Genomic DNA, 27,187 nt, shown 5'->3' on the forward strand with positions numbered 1-27,187 from the left:
CTCATCGAGCTGGAAGGGCTTGTTCTCTTGTGGCTAAGACATCATTTTCTTACCAATCCATTGCGCTGGTATACAATATTATTAAGTCTGGACGTGAAATCAATGAGAAGAGAATTATCTGGCAGCCTGAAGACTCCATATCATTCCTGGAAGATTCAATAATGCATACAGCTAGCCATAAGGCTCATGGAATCATGGAAACATACAGCATAGAAATAGATTCCTTACGGCCAAATACACCCATCCTTACTGATACTTATCTGCACAAATTCTATTAAGGTTGCATCCCTCTTCTCCATTCTTATCCATCCTTAGACACCAGGAAGGTTACTCAGGGTTAAGTATCTAATAATGATGCTGGCTATTTTACAAAACGGGAGCCAATATTTTTGCCCCATTATCCAAAACAATGGAACTGTGGGGTATGTTGAAACACTTATCTTTGATCAAATGAATGATGTGTTGGGATTTTTTTTCTGCATTGTTGACAGGCCCTAGGTGGTTTTGTACCTGCACTCATTTAACTGATAGAGCAAGCTCATCACAGTTTGTGTTATTATTCCAGCATACATGATCAAATGATCTTACTGCTGCTGCCTCTAAAGCAGACAGTTGTCACTGAATTGCTAGCTGGGGCAATTTACCATGTCCATTTGAACTTCCTTATACACATTGTAGCAGCCTGTGTATGAACTAGTTCTAAAAGGCCAAAGTTCAAAATAAATTTATTATCAAAGTACATATACACTGTCACCATATGCAACCCTGAGATTTATTTTCATGTGAACTTTCCCAGCAAAGAAAAAAAACATAATAATCAAAAAAACTATACAAAAGCTAGTCAACAACCAATGTGCAAAAGACAACAAACTTTAAAACTATAAAAGAAAAAATACAAAATAACAATAATAAACAAATAAGCAATAAATATGGAGAACATGAGATGAAGATTCCTTGAAAGTGAGTCCACAGGTCGTGTGAACAGTTTAGTGAACTTGAGTGTTGTTATCTCTTCAGGTTCAAGAGCTTGATGGTTGAGGGGTAATAACTGTTCCTGAAACTGGTGGTGTGGGTCCTGAGGTTCCTGGACTTCCTTTCTGGTGGCAACAGCAAGAACAGAGCATGGTCTGGATAGTGGAGGTCCTCGATAGTTGATGCTGCTTTCCTGCAACAGCACTCTTGTAAATGTGCTCGATGATTGAGAGGGCTTTAACTGTAATGGACTGGGCTGTATCCACTACAACTGTAAGCTTTTTCATTCAAGGGCATTGGTGTTTTTATAGCAGGCCATGATGCAACCAGTCAGTATACTCTCCACCACACATCTCTAGAAGTTTGGCAAGATTTTAGATGACATGTTGAATCTTCGCAAACTTTAAGAAAGTAAAGGCACTGTGCTTTCTTTGTAATGGCATTTATGTGCAATACCCAGGTCAGCTCCTCTAAAATGATAATAGCAAGGAATTTGAAGTTACTGAGCCTCTCTGATCCTCTGATGAGGACTGGCTTGTGGACTTCTGGTGTCCTCCCCATATAGTCAATAATCAGCTCTTTGATCTTACTGATAGTGAGAGGACGTTGTTGTGCACCATGCAGACAGACTTTCAACATGCTGCTTCAGCACCACCTTTCCTCCAGCCCATGACGGTGGTATTACCGACAAACTTAAAGATGGCATTGCAGCCTCACCGTTGTAAGTGCATAGAGCAGGGGGCAAACCACACAGCTTTGTGATGCACTTCTGCTGAAGGGAGATTGTGGAGGAGATGTTTCTGCCAATCCGAATTGATTGGTGTCTGCAAGTGAGGAAATCGGGGATCCAGTTACACAAAGAGGTGATGAGGCCAAGGTCTTGAAGCTTATTGATTAGTTTTGAGAAAATGATAGCGTTCAAAGTGAAGCTTTAGTCAATGAAGAGGATCCTGATATATGCACCTTCACAGACCAGATGTTCCAGGATGGAGTGAAGAGTCAATGAAATAGCATCTACTGTTGACCTATTGTGACGATAGGCTGGTCAGGTGCCCCTGAAAATCCTGGAAAATTAGTTTCAGTTAATGAAGTACTCTGTCCACTGATGTGCAGTTTTCGACTATTCATAAGCACTCAACATGCAGTGGTAAGTCAAACAATACATTGCTCAATACATATTTACACTTCAATTGCAACTGAAAACCACATCTCAGTGAGATCAGCTTAAACAGAAAATGTTCCCCAGGCAGCATCAGTTCAACATATCCAAAAAGACAGAACTCCTAGCCCAGTGTTGTATCTCCTTGAAAAGAAAACATTGAGAATACAGAATTTACATTTCTTAAATGAACAGCTAAGGTACAAGAGGAGAGGCTGTACTTGATCTGGTATTGGGAAATGGACCCAGAGGTCAGGTGTCGGGTCTCTCAGTGGGAGAGCATTTTGGAGATAGTGATCACAATTCTATCTCCTTTACCATAGTATTGGAGAGTGATAGGGACAGGCAAGTTAGGAAAGAGTTTAATTGGAGTAAGGGGAAATAAGAAGCCATCAGCCAGGAACTTGGAAGCATAAATTGGGAACAGATGTTCTCGGGGAAATGTATGATAGAAATGTGGCAAATGTTCAGACAATATTTGCATGGTACGTTCCAAGAGACAGGGAAAGGATGGTAGGGTACAGGAATCATGGAGTACAAAGGCTGTTGAAAATCTAGTCAAGAAGAAAAGCTTATGAAAGGTTCATAAAACTAGGTAATGATAGAGATATAGAAAATTATAAGGCTAGCAGGAAGGAGCTTAAGAATGAAATTAGGAGAGTCAGAAGGGGCTGTGTGAAGGCCTTGGCGAGCAGGGTTAAGGAAAACCCCGAGGCATTCTACAAGTATGTGAAGAGCAAGGTAAGGCATGAGAAAATTGGACCAATCAAGTGTGACAGTGGAATAGTGTGTATGGAACTGGAGGAGATAGTGGAGGTACTTAATGAATACTTTGCTTCAGTATTCACTTCAGAAAAGTACCTTGGTGATTATAGTGGTCTGAAAAGCTTGAGCATACAGATATTAAGAAAGAGGATGTGCTGGAGCTTTTGGAAAGCGTCAAGTTGGGTAAGTCACCGGAACCGGACAAGATATACCCCAGACTACTGAGGGAGGCAAGGGAGGAGATTACTGAGCCTATGGCAATGATCTTTGCATCATCAATGTAACAGGAGAGGTTCCAGAGGATTGGAGGGTGCAGATGTTGTTCCCTCATTCAAGAAAGGTAGTAGAGATAGCCCAGGAAATTTTAGACCAGTGAGTCTTACTTCAGTGGTTGGTAAGTTGATGGAGATCCTGAGAAGCAGGATTTATGAACATTTGGAGAGGCAAAATATGATTAGGAATAGTCAGCATGGCTTTGTCAAAGGCAGTTTGTGCCTTACAAGCCTGATTGAATTTTTTGAGGATGTAACTAAACACATTGATGAAGGTAGAGCCATAGATGTAGTGTATATGGATTTCAGCAAGGCATTTGATAAGGTACCCCATGCAAGGCTTATTGAGAAAGTAAGGAGGCATGGGATCCAAGGGAACCTTGCTTTGTGGATTCAGAACTGGCTTGCCCACAGAAGGCAAAGAGTGGTTGTAGACGGGTCATATTCTGCATGGAGGTCGATCACCAGTGGAGTGCCTCAGGGATCTGTTCTGGGACCCCCTCTCTTCATGATTTTTATAAATGACCTGGATGAGGAAGTGGAAGGATGGGTTAGTCAATTTGCTGATGACACAAAGGTTGGGGGGTGTTGTGGATAGTGTGGAGGGCTGTCAGAGGTTACAGCGGGACATTGATAGGATGCAAAACTGGGTTGAGAAGTGGCAGATTGAGTTCAACCCAGATAAATGTGAGGTGGTTCATTTTGGTAGGTCAAATATGATGGCAGAATATAGTATTAATGGTAAGACTCTTGACAGTGTGGAGGATCAGAGGGATCTTGGGGGTCTGAGTCCATAAGACACTCAAAGCTGCTGCGCAGGTTGACTGTGTGGTTAAGAAGGCATACAGTGCAGTGGCCTTCATCAACCGACGGATTAAGTTCAAGAGCCGAGAGGTAATGTTACAGCTGTATAGCTCCCTAGTCAGACCGCACTTGGAGTACTGTGCTCAGTTCTGGTCACCTCACTACAGGAAGGATGTGGAAGCCATAGAAAGGGTACAGAGGAGATTTACAAGGATGTTGCCTGGATTGGGAAGCATGCCCTATGAAAATAGGTTGTGTGAACTCGGCCTTTTCTCCTTGGAGCGACGGAGGATGAAAGGTGACCTGATAGAGGTGTATAAGATGATGAGAGGCATTGATCATCTGGATAGCCAGAAGCTTTTATCCAGCCATTTATGTTTTCTACCAATCACCTCCAGCTTCTTACTTCATCACTCCTTCCCCACCACCTGGCTTCACCTATCACCTCTTCCTAGTTGGTACTCCATCCCCTTCCCTCACCTTTTTATTCTGGCTTCTTTCTCCTTCCTTTCCAGTCCTAATGAAAGGACTTGGCCCAAAACGTTGATTGTTTATTGCTCTTTATAGATGCTTCCTGACCTGCTGAGTTTTGTATGTGTTACTCTGGATTTTCAGCAACCTCTTTTGTTTATCAATATTTCCTTTACTTCTGATGTAATCTACCTCCTGTGGAATTCTAACTTCTGGCTTTGTTATCTCTAAACCAAGCTCTCTCAGTGCTCTGCTGCTAACTCCTACCTTCCATAAACCCGAGCTTCTTCTTACTCCATTTCCTCTAACTTCCACTGAATATTGTTCACCCATCAGCACTATGCTCAAAGCCCAGGATTATAAACAGGTCTGGCAAGGAGTCAATTTTGAAATTGTTATTGCCAAATATTTTAATGCCTCACTGTTCTTTATCTCTGTTATGTTGTCAAATCCTAAAATCTCATTGCCATTGCCACAGGTACCAACCACATCAGATTTCCATGTGTGACTCTGTCCTAACATTCCCAGCTGAATCAACCATTAATAACTGCCTTGACTACTTGGTTCCCAAGCTTTTAAATATCTTCCTTAACCTCTCTGAAACACTTCCAAAGCCTACCTTTTTTACCAAAGTTTCAGTAAGCTGTTCTAATACATCCTTCCATGTTAAAGGTAGATTAAATATACTTATTGTTGGCAAACAAAACACTTTTCTAATCTGTAACCAACATCAAACTCACTGCATTTAAACAATATAAAACATACATGTTGAAAGGTTTAATTTGAAGGAAAACAAACAATTTACCATTGGAAACAAAATAAAGTAGGTTTTGTCAAAACTACTCCAGGATTAACGCTAATTTTTTCTACAATTTTCTAAGCTTAACATGATCATCAGATTTATAATTATGCTTTCTTTCACAACTACCTCTTTCATAAATAGGAACTGTGATTTGTACTACAATTATTTGAATCTACCATTTTACGATCAAAGTATGAATAGAATTTCTTACTTTTTTTGTACCCTTATATCTGGCAGGTGTGGCACTTATTAATGTGTGTAAAGTCTTTACTTATTAATGTGTATATAACAGAAAATGAGAGGGAAAGCTAGGTCTTAGTGGTGAATGTTTTGTGCCTTTATGACTTTAATTACCTTCAATTAATGCCTTACATATTATTTATTTAAACATTACTTTGTTAATTTGATAACATGATAGAATGTACAATGATTTTATCAAACCTCCATGGCTTTAAGAATGAGCACTGATAATTAAATATTGATACCCCTGATTTTCTGAAAGTGAAAGCCGAAGGACAGAACGAGGAAACAGTTTGCAAATTTAATCAAACTTTTATTGTGAAATACAAGTTGGAACAATCTTGAAATGGCAATTATATGCTAAATAATATAGCAAAGAATAAATCTTAAAATTTAAAAATATTATAATACATACACTGAAGCCAATCTTTTGTAATCTAATATTAATAGGACTAGAATCAAATTTGACAGTGCTCTAGATGCCAATAATGACCTCCTTTCACTAATCAAGACTATCAAAAGATGATTGGACTAAATTAAGATGAGTAACTTATCCACACGAGTTTATTATTAGATTACATGTCAAACCTCAGAATAATGTGCTTTTACAAAATAACATAGGTGCACAACTTTAATTGTGTCTGTAGCATGTGAACACTGCCAAACACTAGAAACTATCACACAGAAATATTGTCATTCTTGAAAATTCCAACCCTCCTCAGTCTTTGAATTCTTGATTTTCTTGGCATATTTTCTTTCTCTGATTCGTCCTTTATCAATATTGTGTCAGAATTCTGAGACTTAAAACCAGAAGGACTTGAAGGTGCCACCTCTGACTTTATTGTCGAATTAGTCTGTACTGTTAATCTTTTCTTTTTATGCTTATTTACATGGCAGAAGTCTTGGGGAGAATTCCCTGTGGAAAACAAGTATCCACCTGCATCTCTGCTGGTGTGGACAAGGCTGTCTGGTTTACCTTTGACTGACCTTTCAGAATGGGAATTATGTTTTACTTGTGTCTTTTTCTTCATTGGCTTTCTTAAGGACTCAGGAGAGTTCATCACCATTGTAACTTCAATTGAAGTTGCAGGCCTCTCTCCAGAAATGATCTTCACAGCAGTATTAGCTCCATTTTGAGAGAAGACTCTCCTGCGTTTAGTATGTACTTTTTCATTTGCTTCATTTTGGTTGAGACCCTGCAGTGCTGACTCACTGTTGTCTGCAATGTTTTTCAAACCTGCCTTCAGCTGTTCAATAGATTGAGGTTGTTGTTGGCAGTTCTGTTGAGCTGGCTGCCTCTTGTTAATGTATTTTTCCAGTTTTATTGCAGGAAGTAATAACTTGCTTTGAACTGAGTTCATACAATCTTCTCTTCTACCAGTATTTATATCCTGAATCTCATGGTTGAAACCTGCAAAAGGTTGAGCTACATTCTGTTCATCTTCTGTTACACCAGGTTGAGCTTTTATTAAGAAATCACCAGAGTCAGCTTTGTTACAGTTTTCCATCTTTGTGCAGCAACTTTTTTTAACACTGGGAACAAAAACAAAAAATCCAGTATGAATGAAGAGGTTCATAACTGGTCAGTATTTATGAATATGGATTGAAACATTTTGTATAAGTAAAATGTTCCCCTCCAAAATATATGTCAATCTTAATTCTCTCTTGCAAGTAGTTCAGATGTTTCCAGCTAAGAAAACTAATCCTGAATTCACATAAATTTTATATTAAGCACAAAAGCAAAAGCAGGAAGTACAGTTTGTAGAGTTAATAAGAAAAAGGTTAATTCTGAAATAAGCCAAAAAGAATGCTTCCTGTAACATACTGCCTGCTCAAACTGATACTTTTTTTAAAAGAATGACTACGTTCCTTCCTTCAGCTGGATAATTAGGAAGTCAAACATTTTAAAACCCTATTGGAAAGTTATGCTCCCATAGAGAAGAGACCAAGTTTGATTCTGATAAAACCAGAAGTCCTGATATATGTGCACAGCATTGTGTAGTCATCCATGGGACAAGCCTATTTCCTGGCTCATCTACTTCAGATGAGCCTTTCAAGCAATGACAAGTTGCTTCACATACTTATTGATGAATAGTATTTCAATAACAAGTATCTAAATTATGCCTTTAACAGAGAAAATGCCCCAAGACACTTTACAAAGGAGCAACAAAAGTAAGAGGTATGCAGCTGGGAGAGAAATTAACCAAGATAATTGAAGCCTCAGAAGAAAAATTACAGAATGCAATGGAAGGACAATACAAATATCTTAAGCTCAAGTTCCTGAGATCAGGAGCTAGGGAGCTCAAAGCTCCGCAACCACAAGGTAAAGATGGGTACATCTTCTGTGTTGCATTTATCAGTTCAATTTAATGGAATAAAAAGGCAACTTATCATTATTTTTGCTTTAGTTATTATGCCACTTCATGTGAAATTCAAGAAATTGTATATTAATATGTTGATATTAGGCTAGAAATAGTTGAGGTGATAGGTGGATACTTAGATTTGATAATTTTAAGTCTATTGTCAAGTTTATGATCCTTGTGTATGCAACTGTTACAAATTTAGTGTTTTACTGTAAGTATTCTTTTGAATGCAAGATATTCTAAAAGTGAGCTGCAGTATTTGCCATTGGGAAATGAGGCAATAGCACTTTCTTGTGATCATAAATGGAAATAGCTCTTTTTCTACACATGCCTTTGTAGGTACTTGCTCTGAATTTTCCAAGTGTAGATTGAGCAGAGGTTTATGAACAGCCTCTATCCTTCTGTAAGATTTAAGGCTTGATTATATATAAATTCCAATTTTGTACAAGCAAATCCATACTGGAATAACATTTCTAAACCACGAACACTTTTAATCAACTCTAACTTTCAAATTCTTTCCAAAAAAAAAAACAACCAAAAGTCCCAAAATACTTAATTAATCATTGGTCAGAGTAATTTAGATATTAAATGATTTATAGCTTTCTTCCCCCCACTCACATCTGGGAGTATAGCCAAAATAACCTCAATGAGTGCAACCTATGGTTTAAAGAAATCACTGATTCAATGAATATATATATGAATTTTATCATTATCCGTAGTCTAGGCGGCCATATGTGGTTAGCACGATCCTATTACAGCTCAGGAAGTCAGAGTTCAGACTTGTTGTCCTCTGTAAGGAGTCTCTATGTCCTCCCCGTGGAATGTGTGGGTTTTCTCCTTGTCCTCTGGTTTCCTCCCACAGTCCCAGTACAACGATGTACAGGGCAGGTTAATTGGGCATTACAAATTGTCCCATGATTAGATTAGGGTTAAACTGGGAGTTATTGGGTGGGTTGTTGGGCAGTGTGGTTTGAAGGGTCAGAAGGGTTTATTCCACACTGTATCTCTAAAATAAAATAAAACATGGAACAAGGAGGGTGGCAACGGGATAAAGGAATTTTGTAATCTGGGAAATACTCTGAATAAAATTTAAAAATGGATGAAACATAGAAAACCTACAGCACAATACAGGCCCTTCGGCTCACGACGCAGTGTCAAACATGTACGTATTTTAGAAATTAACTAGGGTTACCCATAGCACTCTATTTTTGTAAGCTCCATGTACCTATCCAGGAGTCTCTTAAAAGACCCTATCATGTCCGCCTCCATCACTGTCACCGGCAGCCCATTCCACGCAGTTACCACCCTCTGCGTAAAAAGCTTGCCCCTGACATCTCCTCTGTACCTACTTCCAAGCACTTTAGTCTACTGGAGGGAAACTGTTCCCTCTCATATTAGCCATTTCAGCCCTGGGAAAAATCCTCTGATCAATGCCTCTCATCACCTTATATACCTTTATCAGGTCACCTCTCATCCTTCGTTGCTCCAAGGAGACAAGGCCAAGTTCACTCAACCTATTCTCTTAGGGCATGCTCTCCAATCCAAACAACTTCCCTGTAAATCTCCTCTACATCCTTTCTATAGTTTCCATATCTTTCCTGTACTGACGTAACCAGAACTGCACACAGTACTCCAAATGGGGTTTGACCAGGGTCCTATAAAGCTGTAACATTCTCTCTCGGCTCTTAAACTTAATACCATAGTTGATAAAGGCCAATGCACCGTATGCCTTCTTAACCACACAGTCAACCTGAGCAGCAGCTTTGAGTGTCCTATGGACTCGGACCCCAAGATCCCTCTGATCCTCCACACTGCCAAGAGTCTTACCATTAATACTATATTCTACCATCATATTTGACCTACTAAAATGAACCACCTCACACTTATCTGGGTTGAACTCCATTGGCCATTTCTCAGTCCAGTTTTGCATCCTATTGATGTCCTGCTGTAATCCCATGCCTCCTTACTTTCTCAATAAGCCTTGCATGGGGTACCTTATCAAATACCTTGCTGAAATCCATATACACTACATTTACTGGTCTACCTTCATCAATGTGTTTAGTCACATCCTCAAAAAATTCAATCAGGCTCATAAGGCACAAACTGCTTTTGACAAAGCCATGCTGACTATTCCTAATCATATTATGCCTCTTCAATTGTTCAAAGATCTTGCCTCTTCATCTTTTCCATCAACTTACCAACCACTTAAGTAAGACTCACTAGTCTATAACCTCCTGGGTTATCTCTACTCTCTTTCAATAGGGGAACAACATCTGCACCCTCCATCCTCCGGAACCTCTCCCTTCCCCATTGATGATGCAAAAATCATTGCTAATCCTCTGGCAATCTCCTCCCTCACCTCCCACAGTAGCCTGGGGTATATCTCGTCCAGTCCCAGTGACTTATCCAACTTGATGCTTTCCATAAGCTCCAGCACATCCTCTTTCTTAATGTCTATATGCTCAAGCTTTTCAGTCTGTCGTAAGTCATCCCTACACCCGCCAAGGTCCTTTTCCACAGTGAATACTGAAGTAAAGTATTCATTAAGTAGCTCCACTACCTCCTCCAGTTCCATACACAATTTTGCACTGTCACACTTCTCTCACATCTTATCCTCTTGCTCTTCACATCCTTGTAGAATGCCGTGGGGTTTTCTTTAATCCTGCTCACCAAGGCCTTCTGATGGCCCCTTCTTGCTCTCTCTAATTTCATTCTTAAGCTCCTTCTTGCTAATTTTATAATCTTCTAGATCTCTATCATTACCTATTTTTTTGAACCTTTCTTAAGCTCTTCTTGACTAGATTTACAACAGCCTTTGTCCACCAAGGTTCTCCTACCCTACCATCCTTTCCCTGTCTCATTGGATCATACCTATGCAGAACCTCACGCAAATATCGTCTGAACATTTGCCACATTTCTGTCATACATTTCCTTGAGAACATCTGTTCCCAATTTATGCTTCCAAGTTCCTGGCTGACAGCTTCTTATTTCCCTTTACTCCAATTAAACGTTTCCCAAACTTGTCTGTTCATATTCCTCTCCAATACTATGGTAAAGGAGAAAGAATTGTGATCACTATCTCTAAAACGCTCTCCCACTGAAAGACCCAACACCTGACTTCTGGGTTCATTTCCCAATACCAAATCAAGTACAGCCTCTTCTCTTGCAGGCCTATCTACATATTGTGTCAGGAAACCTTCCTGAACACACCTAATAAACTCCACCCTATCTAAACCCCTAGCTCTAGGAAGATGCCAATCAATATTTGGGAAATTAGTATCTCCTACCACAACAACCCTGTTATTGTTACACCTTTCCAGAATCTATCTCCCTATCTGTTCCTCAATGTCCCTGTTACTATTGGGTGGTCTATAAAAAACAACCAGTAGAGTTATTGACCCCTTCCTTTTCCTAACTTGCACCCAGGGACTCAATAGACAATCCCTCCATGACTTCCTCCTTTTCTGCAGCAGTGATACTATCTCTGATAAGCAGTACCACGCCCCCACCTCTTTTTTGCCTCCCTCCCTGTCCTTTCTGAAACATCTAAAGCCTGGTACTCTAAGTAACCATTCCTGCCCTTGAGTCATTCAAGTCTCTGTAATGGCCACAACATCATAGTTCCAAGTACTGATCCACACTCTAAGCTCATCTGCTCTGTTAATGATGCTTCTTACATTAAAATAGACACATCTCAAACCATCAGTCTGAGCGCATCCCTTCTCTATCACCTGCCTATCCTCCCTCTAACACTCCCTACAAGCTTTCTCTATCTGTGAGCCAACTGCCCCTTCCTCCATCTCTTCAGCTCGGTTTCCATCCCTCAGCAATTGTAGTTTAAACTCTCCCCAATAGCCTTAGCAAACCTCCCTGCCAGGATACTGGTCCCCCTCAGATTCCTGCCCCCTGCTCCAAACCCTCAGCTACGCATTTATCCTCCACCTCACTCTATTCCTATATTCACTGTCTCATGGCACAGGCAGTAATCCCAAGATTACTACCTTTGAGATCTTGCTTCTCAGTCTCTTTCCTAACTCCCTGTAGTCTGTTTTCAGGACCTCCACCCCTTTCCTACCTATGTCGTTGGTACCAATATGTACCACGACCTATGGCTATTCACCTTCCCACTTCAGGATATCGTGGATGCGATCAGAAACATCCCAGATGCTGGCACCTGTGAAGCAAACTACCATCCATGTTTCTTTCCTGCATCCACAGAATAGCCTGTCTGACCCCCTAACGAAACAGTCCCTTATCATTGCTGCCAACCTCTTCCTTTCCCTACCCTTCTGAGCCACAGGGCCAGATTCTGTCAGAGGCTTGACCACTGTTGCTTCCCCCAGGTAATCAATTAGATGCCAATCTAATTGAGGAAATATTAGGAGTGGTACTCAAATGGTGAGCTTTGAGAATCTTAAAGGTAGTGAGGGAGGTGAAGCATTTTCCAGTCAATACAACATTAAACACAAGTGAAATTGGGAATGGAGTATAATACTGCTGTTATCTCTCCAAGAGCTTTCATGGTAGTGGAATACTTTGACCTTAGTGTGTACTGTAATTTGTCAAACAGTAAATGAATATGCAGAGGAGAGATATTAATTTAGAATTGTGTTCTATCACTCCTGCTGGCAGTAAAATTAAATTTGACTTAGGTTTTGTCTGAGTGAAATGCAGATGAATATGCTGAACAAAACGCTGAGAAATATTAAGCATTTCATTGAAGCATCATAAAGTTCAAGTTGTTGTATTTCAAACAATAACTTTCAAAGGGTCAAAAGGTGATGAGATTATCTGAATGAAAAAGTTACAGCTCAATAAATGCAAAAGGGTATATAGAAAAACGTTCTCTGCTTTTGGTATCAGGAAAGAAAACAGAACTGCAATAACTATTGATCAAAAAAATCTAAGACCTGATATACTTGCCAAGAAGGATAAAACTAAATCTCTAACATGAATTAGTAAAACAGTGTTTTCAAATGAATGAAATTCAACAGGGTTTAAAAAAAGGATCTAGTGCTTTCATCCCTGAAGAAGATGGCAGAGTTTGTCATTGAAATGTCAGTTATAATCGATACCTGTACCCGGCCTGAAGCCTGAGAAGAGTTTATTCGTTCAACTGAGCAGAAAATGCTGGCTTATTTGCACAGATTCTAAAATAAACAATTTATGCTTCACTTCAACAACTGCATAATTTAACATTTCCTTTGAGCAAAGGACCAAATTGTTGGGCTTGTTATTTTACAGTCAGGAACAATTCTCATCCAATCACATAGTAATACGTACATTTGTTTCAAAGCTTCTTTCTTCTTCTGAACTGAGGCAGAGACATTGCAAGGCTCTTTCATTTCTGATTCACCGGTAAAATATTCTGAAGCTCCATGTTTGGTAATCTATCAAAAAAAAAGCATTTCATTAAAAAACACAAACTGATAGAAACTACACCAACATCGACAAAACAATTGTTTATCACACTGTGCGATGTCCATAGCACCATCAAGGAAAATCGCCTACAATCAGCATTAGCTCTCCCAGGTCAGGTATGGTCAAGAACAGCTGAGGTCATATTATAGATTTTTTAAAAATCGACAAAAGGGATGATCAAACTAATGTAAAAAAATTAACTGCTCCTGTAGCACTCACTTTGATGTGATGACTAGAGTGGGATATATTCCATCTACACATTTGTTACATTGTGCCTTTTTAAAAAAAAGATAATTAAAATTCTTGAATGTTGGCATCAGAGTAAACTGGCTGCGTTTTACTAAATCAATTTTATTTGGCCGCACGCCATACCACAGCTCGAGCTGATCCACTATAAAAACCCAGCTGATCCCAATTTTCACATTTCCATTATCTTCAAAGAATTTAAGTTTATTGCTAGACACAGAGTAAAAAAATATTCCTAATAGTGCAATAATCATCTTGATAAGAATAACTGATTTTGCTTTTAATACAAAAACAATTATTCTTACCAAGATGCATCATCTCAAATTTCACCTACAATTGCCATTTACGTTAAGTAAACATACTAAATGTGGGTGAGGCACAGTTAGGCACATCAAAGTTCAAAGCAAAGTTCAAAGCAAAATCTAAGTACATACATGTCACCATATACAACCCTGAGAATGATTTCCTTGTGGCTATACTCAGTATATCCAAACATAATTGAATCAATGAAAGACCACACCCAAAAGGGCAAACAACCAATGTGCAAAAGACAACAAACTGTGCAAATACAAAACAGAAAGATAAATAAATAATGAGTATTGAGAACATGAGATGAAGCGTCCTTGAAAGCGAGTCCATAGGTTGTGGGAATAGTTCAGCGACAGGGTGAGTGAAGTTAGCCCTTGTGATTCAAGAGCCTGATGGTTAAGGGGTAATAACTGTTCATGAACCCAGTGGTATAAGTACTGAGGCTCCTGTACCACCTTCTTGATGACAGCAGCGAGAAGAGAGCTTGGCCTGGATGGAGGGGGTCTTTGATGAAGGATACTGACTTCCTGTGATAGCGCTCTATGCAGATGTGCTCAATGGTAAAGAGGGACTGGCCATATCCACTACATTTTGTAGGCATTTCCATTCAAGGGCATTGGTGTTTCCATACCTGGCTGTGATGCAATCAGTCAATATATCCTGCACAATACATCTATTAAAGTTTGTCATAGTTTTAGAATCTTTGCAAACTTCTAAGGAAGTAGAAGCACTGTAGTGCTTTCTTCATAATTGCACTTATATGCTGGGCCCTGTACAGATTCTCTGAAATGATAACGTGGTCGAATTTAAAGCTGCTGACCTTCTCTACATCTGATCCTCTGATGAGGACTGGCTCAGGGAGCTCCGGTTTCCTCCTCCTGAACTCAATAATCAGCTCTTGGTCTTGCTGACATTAAGTGTGAGGTTGTTGTGGCACCACTCAGCCACATTTTCAAATTCCTTTCTATATGCTGATTCGTCACCACCTTTGATTTGGCCAACACCAGTGAGGAGTCTGCAATCTCAAAGCATTGGAGCTGTGCTTAACCTCACAATCGTTAGTATAAAGTGAGTAGAGCAGGGGACTAAGCACAGTCTTGTGGTGCACCAGTCCTTACAAAGATTGTGGAGGAGATGTTGCCAATTTGAACAGACTGGAGACCGGAAGTGAGCAAATTGAGGATCCAAATTGCACAATGAGGTATTGACGTCAAGGTCTTGAAACTTATTGATTAGTTTTGAGAGGATGATAGTATGGAATGCCGAGCTGTAGTCAATAAAGATAATCCTGATGTATGCATCTTTGATATCCTTATTTTCCAGATGACATAAACTCAGTCTCAATGCCCATCTAATAAGAGCATGGAAATACATCAACTTGGGATTCCTATTTTGAACATCAACCACATTGTATATGCTCTCGGAAACAAATAATAACCAAATGAACAATTAGTAAACAACTAGGAGAAACTTCGTGCTGCCAGGCTAGGTCCACTCAGAAGTCATTCAGATCAATTCTGACTTCATTCATGTAGGACCCAATTGGGAAAGCATGAAATATTTAGGTCTATGAGCGTATCAAAATGTTCCTGTCTAGTAGAATAGAATATGCCCTAGTGGTAAAAGATCTCAATTCAATCACACAGTCAGCTCAGCACAATGATTTCAAGCTTCCACTGGACTCCACATTAGGCTACATCCTTACTCCATCACTACGGAAATACTTCTTAACAACTTCTCGGGACTTGCATTATCTCAACAATATTATGTCTGATTGGGCTTAGCATATGCTACAAAACCATCAACATACTGATGTCTAAATTGGACACGAGAACAGGCATGAATCTGACTAGATGCTACCAACCAATGTCCATTGATTGCATTGTAGGCAATACGCCAGCTACATACTCATTATAATGATTTCTGCATGCAGTCAGCATAAACAGTTGATTGACTGCAGGCTTCATAAGGAAACTGAAAATTATAACTTGCCAGCATTAGTTAAACTTAGCATATGTCTCTTAAAGGGGAAGTGCACTATGGGTGCAGCAGGTAACTGCAATCATACAGGAAGTTAATCAGACTGGGAACCAATGCAAATAACTGAACCCAAGAGAGGGTGAGTTTCCTGAGGCTGCACATACATCCTAGGAACAAGCGGCAGATATTAGGACTGATGTCCCGTGTCAACAGGAGGCCTTCCAGATGCACAATTGAAAAGGTAGTGTGAGGAGTTAACTGTGGAGTTCAATGCCAGTATTCAATCTCTGAGAAACACAAAATCATATCTGAGCTACTTTGTTGATGTTTTTGCTGACTGCCATCAGTCTTTCAACCAATTCAATGGTCAACTTAGGCTATTGCTGCGCATGCCAGGACAGTACAATCTGAAACAAGGTCTACAAGGCTAGAATCACTGGAGCTCATTCTCCAAGGACATCAACAGTCTCCTCCACTAATAGTTAGTGACTTGCAGTAGAAATGATGAGGCTGCTAGGATAGCAAAATATAAAACATAGCAGCATTGCTAAGAGAAATTAAATGAATGCCCTATATGATGTAGTTTATGCTTAAAAGCAAAAAGGCATGATTGCATCCTTATATTTGTTTAAAGATATTTATTTTATGGTGTATTTTACTTTTTCATTGTAAATAAATAAGATGTAGGAGCAGAATTCGGCTATTTAGCCCATCGAGCATGCCCTGAAATACCATCATGGCTGATTTATTATCCCTCTCAACCCAATTCTTCTGTCCTCTCCTCGTAACCTTTGACACCCTGATTAATCAATAATCTGTCAACTTCTGCTTTCAATATACCCAATGACTTGGCCTGCACAGGTGACTGTGGCAATGAATTCCACAGATTTTTCCAAAGAAAAATTTCCTCATCTTTGTTCTGAATGGACATACTTCAATTCTGAGCTGTGCCCTCTGGTCCTAGACTCACCCACTATGAGAAACATCTGCTCCACAACTACTCTTTCTAGGCCTTTCAATATTTGATAAGTTTTAATGATACCCCCTCATTCTTCTAAACTCCAGCGAGTACAGGCCCAGAGCCATTGAATGCTCCTCTTAAGTTAATCCTTTCATTCCTGGGATCATTCTCATGAACCTCATCTGGACCCTCTCCAATGTCAGCACCTCTTTTCTTAGATAAGTGGCCCAAAACTGCTCACATTACTCCAAATATGATCTGACCAATGTCTTATAAAGCTTTTGTATTCTAGTCCTCTTGAAATGAATGCTAACATTGCATTTGCCTTCCTTATCATCGATTTAAACTGCAAATTAACATTTAGGGAATCCTGCAAGAGAATTCCCAAATTCCTTTGTACCTCTGATTTTTGAATTTTCTCCCCATTTGGAAAGTAGTGCATACCTTTATTCCTTCTGCTAAAGTGCATGACTATGCACTTCTCTACACTTCTCTACACTTCCATCTACACTATGCACTTCCATCTGGCCATTCCCCAAATCTATCTAAGCTCTTCTGCAGACACCCTGCTTCCTCAACACTACCTGTGTCTCCACCTATCTTCATATCATCTACAAATCTGGCCACAAAGCTATCAATTCCTTCATCCAAATCATTGACATATAACATGAAAAGAAGCAGTTCTAACACTGACTTTTGCGGCACACTACTAGTTACTGGCAGTCAACCAGAAAAGACCCCCTTTATTCCCACTCTTTGCCTCCTGCCAGTTAGCCAATCCTTTACGCATGCTAGTATCTTTCCTGTAATACCATAGGCATTTTTCTTGTTAAGCAGTCTCATGAGTGGCACCTTGTCAAAGGCCTTCTGAAAATCCAAATAAGTAACATCCACTGATTCTCCTTTGTCTATTCTGCCTGTTATTTCCTCAAAGTATTCCAAGGGATTTGTCAGGCAAGATTTTCCTCTTACAGGGAGTTAATTTAAGATTAATCATGTTTAATAGAATAAATAACATATAATTAATAACAAATAATATTTTAAAATATTTTTATTGTACTTTTTTATGCCGCATTGGACCAGAGTAACAATCAATATGTTCTCCTTTTCACTTGAGTACTGAAGAATGACAATAAACAACTTTGAATCTTGAATTATTTCAAATGGCTCTTCACACACTCTGGAGGTGAAAAAGGCAGAAAGATGGTTCAACACCTGCACTACCTCCTTCCTGATCACACACAGGAATAGTTATTACTCTCCTGAACCAGCGTGAATAACTCACCTCAACATTGAACAGATTACACAACCTATGGACTCACTTTCAAAGACTCTACAACTCATGTCCTCAGTAAAATTTATTTACTTTGCATTTGCACAGTTTGTCTTCTGTTGCACATAGGTTCTTTGTCAGTCTGACATTGATTCTATTGAATTTCTTTGCTCTACTGTGAATGCCTGCAAGAAAATTTAACTCTGGATAGTATATGGTGACATATATGTACTTTGATAATAAATTTATTTTTGAACTCTGATTATTAAGCTTATGTTAAGGACCATCTAACTAGCATGATTTTGCAGTTTGTAGAGTTCACCGTGAATCGTAGAGCTCACTATGCATATTTGCAGAATTAGTAGTGTATGCAAGGAAAGCATCCCAATGGCTTGCATACCACACAGTACTTAATGTATCAACCTCTATGTATGCCTGGGATGCACAGTGCTCTAATTTGTCACATCATTAGCAAATGAGGAATGACATGGCTGTTCCAGTGCAGCTGACGCAATGAACTGCCATAGAACAATGGTATTAATAACTACACACACACACACACTGACTCTTGTGTACCAAATCCAAAGGGATTCAATTCCCTTAACATTCAGTTGGTGTGTGACCAAGCCTAGAGGATCATACAGGTAAATGCCTGGTATCTTACCTGCACAATTCCCAGCCTTTGATTAAACACCAGTTGAACGCAAAGAGAATGGAATCTCTTTTGGCTCTGGTGCATAGCAATCAACATGCAGCATGCTGCAAGTGATAAAAATATGGCAATGTGCTAAATATTAGATCTCATAATTAGGTGGTCAGCACCATTGGGAAACCCAAGATCTCTCTTGCTTGATCTTTGGTAAGTGAAGGTAATATGGTTAATTTTCTTCAAATGGAGAGCCCATTATCTTCCTTGTACAGTCTGGGTCCAAATAACGAGATTCTCGAAATATATCCAGCTCCAACCTGGATAAAATCAGACCATATCAGGGCAACATTAGCTTGCACTGCTCCGACTGAGAGGGATACAGTGCTGGGGATGGGAGGGAATAAGCTTGGTGAAACAAGGGATAAGTCTTTACTGCTTAAATATGTTTCATTATCAAATTAAGGGAAGGCATGGCTAGGAAAGTTGAGCTCTAAAATGGCAGCATTGGTGCCAAATCAGACTATCTGAAATCCTAAGGAATACAGACACCATACTGCGTTTCTTATGTAGCAACTACTAATGGCTTCATCAATGTAACATTCCTAGCATCTGAAGCTGAAGTCTGTGCATATATGCCCTTTTGGCTCTTAAATGCACCTAAAATATCAGGTGACCTCTCACTGTGATACGCATTTCACATCCAAAATCTCTCACTGAACATTATGTAATGAATCACACGACACCGTACTATGATACTTGTTACACTATTTATTCCATTACTTGTCTATGTAAGTCATGGGAAATCGCCAACATTCAACAACTCACTAACTCAAAATGTTTCTTGTATCTTTTCCCATTCTAATTAAAAGAGCAATTGTAATTCTCCAAGTGCTCTTTTCCAGAGTTTGAGCTCAGCTTCAAAAACTTTTTTTAATGAAGTGAAAATGAGATTTCCTTCAATTCTAAACTTAGAACGTAAGGAAATATGTGGCATGTTTCTTAATTCTTAGTGATTCGCAGTGAACTTATAGCATAAGTTATAAATGAGAAATCCTGTAACATTTCTATAGTTCTGAAAGCGTTAACAAAGACAAGTTCTTAAAACAAGTGGTCACAGTCTGGGTAGGTCAAAAGTGTTTCTCTCTCCTGATTCCCCAGAGTAGTTTTAAAACAAAACAAAACATGAAACAAACACACAAAATAGATGCAGAATTGTTCAATTAAAAGCCTGGTGTATGAGTCAGCCCTTGACACTGTGGGAACTGCTGAAAATTCTACTGAAGGAATTATGTAAACTCCCTCAGGCTGGAAAAGAGCCACAAAGGGAAGCTGTTGCAAGGAAAGTCAAAGGACATGACATGGAATATAAGTCAATGCAATCACTGAACTAATAAGGATCTATATCTTGTGATCTTCCTCAAGCTTAATCAGACACTGTTTAGAATAGCCAATGCATAAATGAAACTGGAGTATCTGCAACTGTCTCATATACTACAAAACAAATAACTTTACAAACAGTTTGGTTGTTATAGTAATCCTTCCCCTAAGCATTAATTAAGCAACTTTAAGAAACAAAACAGCACAATGATGGGCACAGATGTTTGTTGATTAAAAGGAATGCACTGTTCTGCTTAAAGTTCTATTTTTACTTCATATGATAAAAATATGGCAATGTGCTAAATATTAGATCTCATAATTAGGTGGTCAGCATCTATTTTTAGACCATATAATTCTGTACCACAAAACTTCTATTATACCAATTTTCCAGTGACATTTTGCATATTTTACAGCATTGTTCGTATTCATACAAAATCTATAGTAGTACTCTTCTCAAAAAAGATTTATTTCTATTGAAAACAATGTCGAATAAAATAAAGAACAATACCTAAGTGAATCCACCATCATTTGTTTCAATTGTGCTATCTGTCCTATGTGGCAGCACAAATTCATTTCAAATCTCTTAACCAAACAGTAAAAACTATAGCAACAAGGTGTTAAAATCGCTTCAGATGAGAGTGGAATCATCACTTCAAGGTAACTAAAAAGAAGGAAAATAAACTCTACTAGCATTTTTCTAGTCAAAATGCAACAGATTCTAGAGTTTACATCAAATGTAATAAAACAAATAAAAATGTCACATGGCCCAGAATTTACACCAGCATTAAGAGCAAAGCTTCTGGCTTTTTTAATCAATACTTCATCAACTGTCAGCAGATTGCGTGTGTTTTTACACAGAAATATTAAAGCTGGAGTCAGAGATCCAAAAACCCTTAACAAGCTGTGCTGTTAGCAGTCTTCCTCAAAGGATGCAAACTAGAATCACTGGAAACAATGTGAATTTAAGCCCTTTAAGCTATCTAGTCTCATTGTAAATGTTTAAGTTTTAATTGACATTTTATTTTCTGACAAATTACCTGACTCTGAAAGAACTAGACTTTACCTATAGTTTTATTTCTTACATTTTCAAGTACAAGGGATTTTAACAATTTATAAAAAGTTTAAGTCTTTTAACCTCTATTTTTTAAATAAATTATATGCATAATGCAGTCTTTAGGTGGTACTCTTTATAAAGCTTAAAAAGCTAATGAAAAAACTCCTTCCAGTCTGTGAAAATTAGTTAATGTAATTGGTAAAGTAGATTGGTGATATTAGTCGCTAGGCATTAGGAATTCCCACCAAACTGACCGACACCTGATACTGCAGTGGCACTGGCAAATTTTAAACTCTCAGCACACAGGGTACAAGATCTTAATGGGGATTATTATTCCGTTTCAACAGAGAGCACCATAGCCTTATAGCTGACAGTAAAATTCCGGACCACAAAAGTAAATAGACATAACTTCTAAACAGGCAAAGTAACTAACCTATTGCCAATGCATCAAGTACAAAATTGAACAGGTAGTTTTGCTTTAATTTATGAAATCTCTAATCATTCTCCAAGAAAATAGCAAAGGTGATTTAACAAATACAAAAACCTGAAATAAATATTGTTTGCAAAATAGTCCAATCCTCAACATTTAATAAAAGAGGTTTCACAGTTTAAATGTCTAGTTGACATAATGAATATATTAGGAGCTTTTAAATAATTTGCATGTCATATAGTTCTAGCTGAACCTACAAGGATAAAACCATACAATGGCAAAGGATTATGGACAGCTATAAATCAGATCATAATACCTCTGAAGTGCGATGAACAAAACAACATTCGAAAAAGGTAGGAGGAGGAAATCTAAAGAGGGTGCATAAAACAAAAGTTATTTTGCATTAATAAAAGTGTATGGTATTTGGGCTTGGCATTCAATGATTATGCAAAGCAAGCTGAGGCTTGTCACAGCTTTAACTGCTTAATTTCATATGTGACACAGCACAAAAAAAGCTACACGATACTAACAGTAAAAGAATATGATGGAACAAATTCTATATATGCATTATAATACATTTAATTATAAACTGCAGCAACTTCTCAACTTCAACATAAATGTTGAAAGGGAATCTTTAATTTATTACTGTTTTCTGTACACATTTCTGTAAGTGCCAGGGCAAAACATACTTTTAAAAACTAAATAATAGTCAATATTCAGAAGGAAATTAAAATTACATTTTATTTGAAAGTGAAGGTTGGTTAGTATAATGACCTAAAACAGATTCTCAGATCCAAGCACATACTTTTCATGGATTTCAAATTCAATGTTAAGGAAATAAAAACAGAGCATCACCCTGTGCTCCCAACTCAGATGGTCTTTGCAATAGTAACAGCCATTGTTATTTAATACACTACATGCAGCAACTAACACTGGCTATTTTTAAACTACTGAATTATGGTGCGACTAAAGACTAGCTAAGATGTGAAAACCGGTGTAGAGACCAATCCATCTGAGTAACCAGCAATTTTTCATTGCACTAAAGGCAAAATATTAAAGATTACCTATTTATTTCAATGATTGATGCACACAACTTGCCTTGCTTGCATCACTGAATAGATCAATTGAATATTCTATAAATCACAGAATGCACTATTAGTCAATGCTACTTAAAAATGGCCACCAGAGCAGTTCTGTATGTTAACTGCTTTTGACTTTCTTTCAAGAGGGCTCAGCTTCTAAGATTTTCTATTTTTTATTTAGAGATGCAGCATGGAACAGGCCCTGCTGGCCCTTTGAGCTGCACCACGTGACAATTCACCAAATTAACCCTAGCCAAACCACAGGACAATTTATGATGATCAATTGACCTGCGAACTAGACTGTGGGAGGAAACTGGAGCACCTGGAAAAAACCTGGAATTTTCAATTGTCTCTAGAAAAGAGGTTCTCAGAGTGGGTGATATCTTCCCACTGGGGGTGGTGAGAGTTTCTAAGAGGACGATAAGATAAAAGGAGCATGGCGGGGGGGGGGGGGGGGGAAGAGATGCTCAGTAGCAAGGGGGACAGATGAAGGATTACAGGCTTAACTTAAAAAGTGAATTACTTATTATATTTGATCCTCAGTGCCTCATAATTGATTACAATGATCACATAATCACTGCACCTCCTGCTAACCCACAGTTCTCTTAGACTTAGCTTGAAGCTTGTTATAGTTGTTGAAAAGCAATATGACACTTCTGTACTTGGTATACCATGAGAAATGTGGACTGAAAAAAATTCTGGGCAACACACACAAAATGCTGGGGGAACTCAGCAGGCCAGGAAGCATCTATGGAAAAGAGTAAACAGTCGACATTTTGGGCTGAGACCCTTCATCAGGACTAGGAAAAAAGATGAGAAGTAAGAGCCAGAAGTTGGGGTGAAGGTAGGAAGAAGTACAAGGTCGTAGGTGATAGGTGAAAGAAATAAAAGGCTGGAGAAGGGGGAATCTGATTGGAGAGGGTAGAAGGCCATGGGAGAAAGGGAAGGGAGAGAAGCTGATGGGCAGGTAAGGAGATAAGGTGAGAGAGGGAAATGAGAATAGGACTGGTGAAGGGGGTTGGGGGGGCGGCAATTACCAGAAGTTCACGAAATCAATGTTCATGCCATTAGGTTGGAGGCTACCCAAACTGAATTCAAGGCATTGCTCCATCAACCCGAGTGTGGCCTCATCATGGCAGTAGAGGAGGCCATGGACTGACACGTCTGAATGGGAATGGGAAGTACAATTAAAATGGGTGGCCACTGGGAGATCCTGATTTGTCAAGCAGATGGAGTGTAGGTGCTCGGCAAAGCGATCTCCCAATCTATGTTGGGTGTTACCAATATCCAGCAGGGCACACCCAGAGCACTGGGTATAGTAGATGACCCCAACAGACTCACAGTTGAAGAGCTGCATCACCTGGAAGTACTGTTTGGGGTCCTGAATGGTAGTGAGAGAGGGAGAGTACCAGGAGGGAAATCAGTGGAAAGGGATAAATGGATAAGGGAGTCGTGCAGGCAGCAGTCCTGTGGAAAATGGAAAGTGGGAGGGGAGGAGAGGGAAAGATGCGCTTGGTAGTGGAATCCCATTGGAGATGGTGGATACTTCAGAGAATTATGCGCAAGACACGGAGACTACAGTTGGTAGGTGAGGACAAGAGGATCCCTATCCCTGGTGGGGTGGCAGGAGAATGGCATGAACGCAAGCATGCCCGAAATGGAAGAAATACGGATGAGGGCAGCGTTGATGGCAGAGGAAGGAAAGCCCCTTTCTTTGAAGGACAAGGACATCTCATTAGTTCTGGAATGAAAAGCCTCATTCTGAGAGCAGATGCAACAGAGATAGAGGAACTGAGAGAAGGGGATGCCATTTTTTACAAGTGAGAAGAGGTATAATCTCCCACTTAGCTATGAGAATCAGTGGGTTTGCAAAAGATATCTGTAAATAAACTGCACCAAGCCCATCCATCTCATTGATAGATGAAAAATCAATGTAGTGAATATAAACATAAGAAATTCTGCAGACGCTGGAAATCCGAAGCAACACACACAAAACGTTGGAGAACCCGGCAGTCAGGCAGCATCCATGGAAATGAACGAATAGTCAACATTTCAAGCCAAGACCCTTCTTTGGGACAGGAAAGGGGGAAGATGCCAGAATAAAAAGATGGGGGGAGGAGAAGAAGGATAGCTAGATGATGATAGGTGAAACCATGTGGGTGGAAAAAATAAAGGGCTGGAGAGGGAGGAATCTGATAGGAGAGGAGTGGATCAAGGAGGGAAGTAGGAGGAGCACCAGGGGGAGGTGATAGACAGATGAGAAGAGGTACATAATAGGCCAGAGTGGGGAATAGAAGAAAAGGGGAGGGAATGTTAATTTTTTTTTTAGAAAGGAGAAATCAATGTTCTTATCATCTGGTTGGAGCCTATCTAGAAGGAACATAAAGAGTTGCACCTCTGCCCTGAGGTGGCATCACCGTGACACAAGAGGAGGCCATGGACCGATGTACTGGAATGGGAATGAGAATGAGAATTAAAATGTTGGGCTACTGGGAAGTTCGACTTTAGGTGGATGGAGTAGAGGTTCTTGACAAAGTAGACCTCCAATTTATGACAATGTAGAAGAGGCCACAATGGGGCACCAGATGCCTTCTAATATTGATTTCTCCTTCTAATCTTGAGCCCTTTACCTTTTCCACCCACCTGGCTTTACCTTTCACCTTCTAGTTATCCTCCTTCTCCTCCCCCCACCTTTCTATTCTGGCATCTTCCCCCTTCCTTTCTAGTCCTGACAAAGTGCTTGGTCCAAAACTTCAACTGTTTGTTCATTTCCACGTGAATAGTTGGACTATTAATGTAAGCTCTAAACTTGTTGATGAAACTTATTTTTATTGCAATTAAATAAATAAATGTTATACCTTTAAATAAATTTAAAGAATTTTTGCAATTATTTGCCAATGTACATTGTAAAACAAAATTCTTTATAGTTTTTATGTAATGGCTGGAAAGGGAGAGGGGGCATTAGGAATGTGCTCTGGGGGCAGTAACCCCAAAATATTTGGGAACCACTGCTCTAAAGTTTACAGAGAATGGTATGAAAAACAAACAAAAACATCCAGTGAGTGGCAGTTTGTTGGGCGAAAAAGCCTTGTTAATGAGAAAGGTCAGAGGAGAATGGCCAGACTGTTTTAAGCTGACAAGAAGTTCACAGTAGCATAAAAAAACATGTTACAATAGTGGTGTGCAGAAGAGGTACCTAATAAAGTGGCCTCTGAGTGTATTACATCAGGTTTTAACATCTATTTACAGATGTTCTTTTATTGGCAGAAACATGATCAGCGGTAACAAGAGATAGGCAAAGAAAGAAAGACAATTGATAAATCGGGGAGTGTGGTTGACCTTGTATTGCTGATGAACAATCTGGCAGTGAAAATACAGCCAATAGAGACAGTACATTTTGTAGCCTCCCTTCCTTTTCCCTACTTCCAATTGAATCTCATGCTTTTCTAATTGTTTTTATTTATCCTCAGTTAGAACATACAACAATACAGCATAGTACAGGCCTTCTGGCGTACAATGTTGTGCAAACGTTTTAACCTACTCCACAGCCCATCTAATCCTTCCCTCATGCATAGCCCATAACCCTCCATTTCTCTTTCATTCTTGTGCCTTTCTTAGAACCTCTTAAATTTTTCACACCACAGTTCCCAAGGAGACAATGGATTGCATACAGTAAGAGTTTAAAAGAATCAAGCGGGGCAGTTGTCACATTTTGCATGCCACAGTTCCCGAGGAGACACTGGATTGCGTAGAGGGAGAGAGAATTTAAAAGAAGCGAGCAGTGGCAATCAGCATTCTTTGTGCACCACAGTTTCCATGGAGACATTAGATGGTGCAGAGGGAGAGAGAAAGAGAGAATTTAAAAGGAACAAGCGGGGACAGTCAGTATGTTTTGCGTACCATACTTCCAGAGGAGACATTGGATTTCATATAATTAGGCACTTGGCATGATCCAATAAAAATAGGTTAGGTTTAAGCGGAGTGGCGATTGTTAGAGTGGGAATTTGAGGCTTAGGCAAGGAGAGGCGTAGGCCATAGGTAATTCTTTTCATTATGTATGCATCTTTTCTTTCCTATTGAACCTTTAGAGCAGTGGGGATGCCAGCAGGATAGTGAAGTGCTCCATTTGCAAAGGCAGGGAGACTTCCAGTGTCCCTGATGTGCAAGAAGTACATCCAGTTGGAGCTGGAACTGGATTAACCCTGAAACAAACCAGAAATAGGAAGATCATACATTTTAACATGTGGCTAAGGAGAGGGTGCTGGAGGAAGGGCTTCATATTTTTGGATCATTAGGCTCTCTTCCTGGGAAGGTGGGACCTGTACAAAAGAGATGGCTTGTACCTGAACTGGAGAGATCTAATATCCTAGTGGGAAGGTTTGCTAGTGCTGCACAGTGGGGGGTTAAACTATAGTTGCAGGGGAGTGATAAACAGAGTGCTAGAACAATAGCGAATTGGTTAAGGAGAAAGATGTAGTTAGGCTACATACAATGTCATGAATCAAAAGGTTGAGCATTGAGGGCCTAATATTACGTATATTTCAATGCAAAGAGTAT

The 27,187-nt window shown here is 39.3% G+C and overlaps 1 protein-coding gene across 2 annotated transcripts in view; it reads right to left on the reverse strand.

Moving 5' to 3' along the window:
• Window positions 1–5,799: 5,799 nt before the first annotated feature.
• slx4ip (SLX4 interacting protein) overlaps window positions 5,800–27,187 on the reverse strand; it is a 142,922-nt gene continuing 121,534 nt past the window's right edge. For both annotated transcript variants that reach the window (XM_073051286.1, XM_073051287.1), the window contains 2 exons: window positions 13,132–13,238; window positions 5,800–7,018 (listed from right to left, as the gene is read on the reverse strand). In XM_073051286.1, coding sequence (XP_072907387.1) covers window positions 6,163–7,018; window positions 13,132–13,238 — 963 coding nt within the window. In that variant the 3' untranslated portion in view covers window positions 5,800–6,162. The remainder of the gene's footprint in view (window positions 7,019–13,131; window positions 13,239–27,187) is intronic.

This window comes from Hemitrygon akajei, chromosome 7, assembly GCF_048418815.1.
Source record: "Hemitrygon akajei chromosome 7, sHemAka1.3, whole genome shotgun sequence".
NCBI lineage: Eukaryota > Metazoa > Chordata > Chondrichthyes > Myliobatiformes > Dasyatidae > Hemitrygon > Hemitrygon akajei.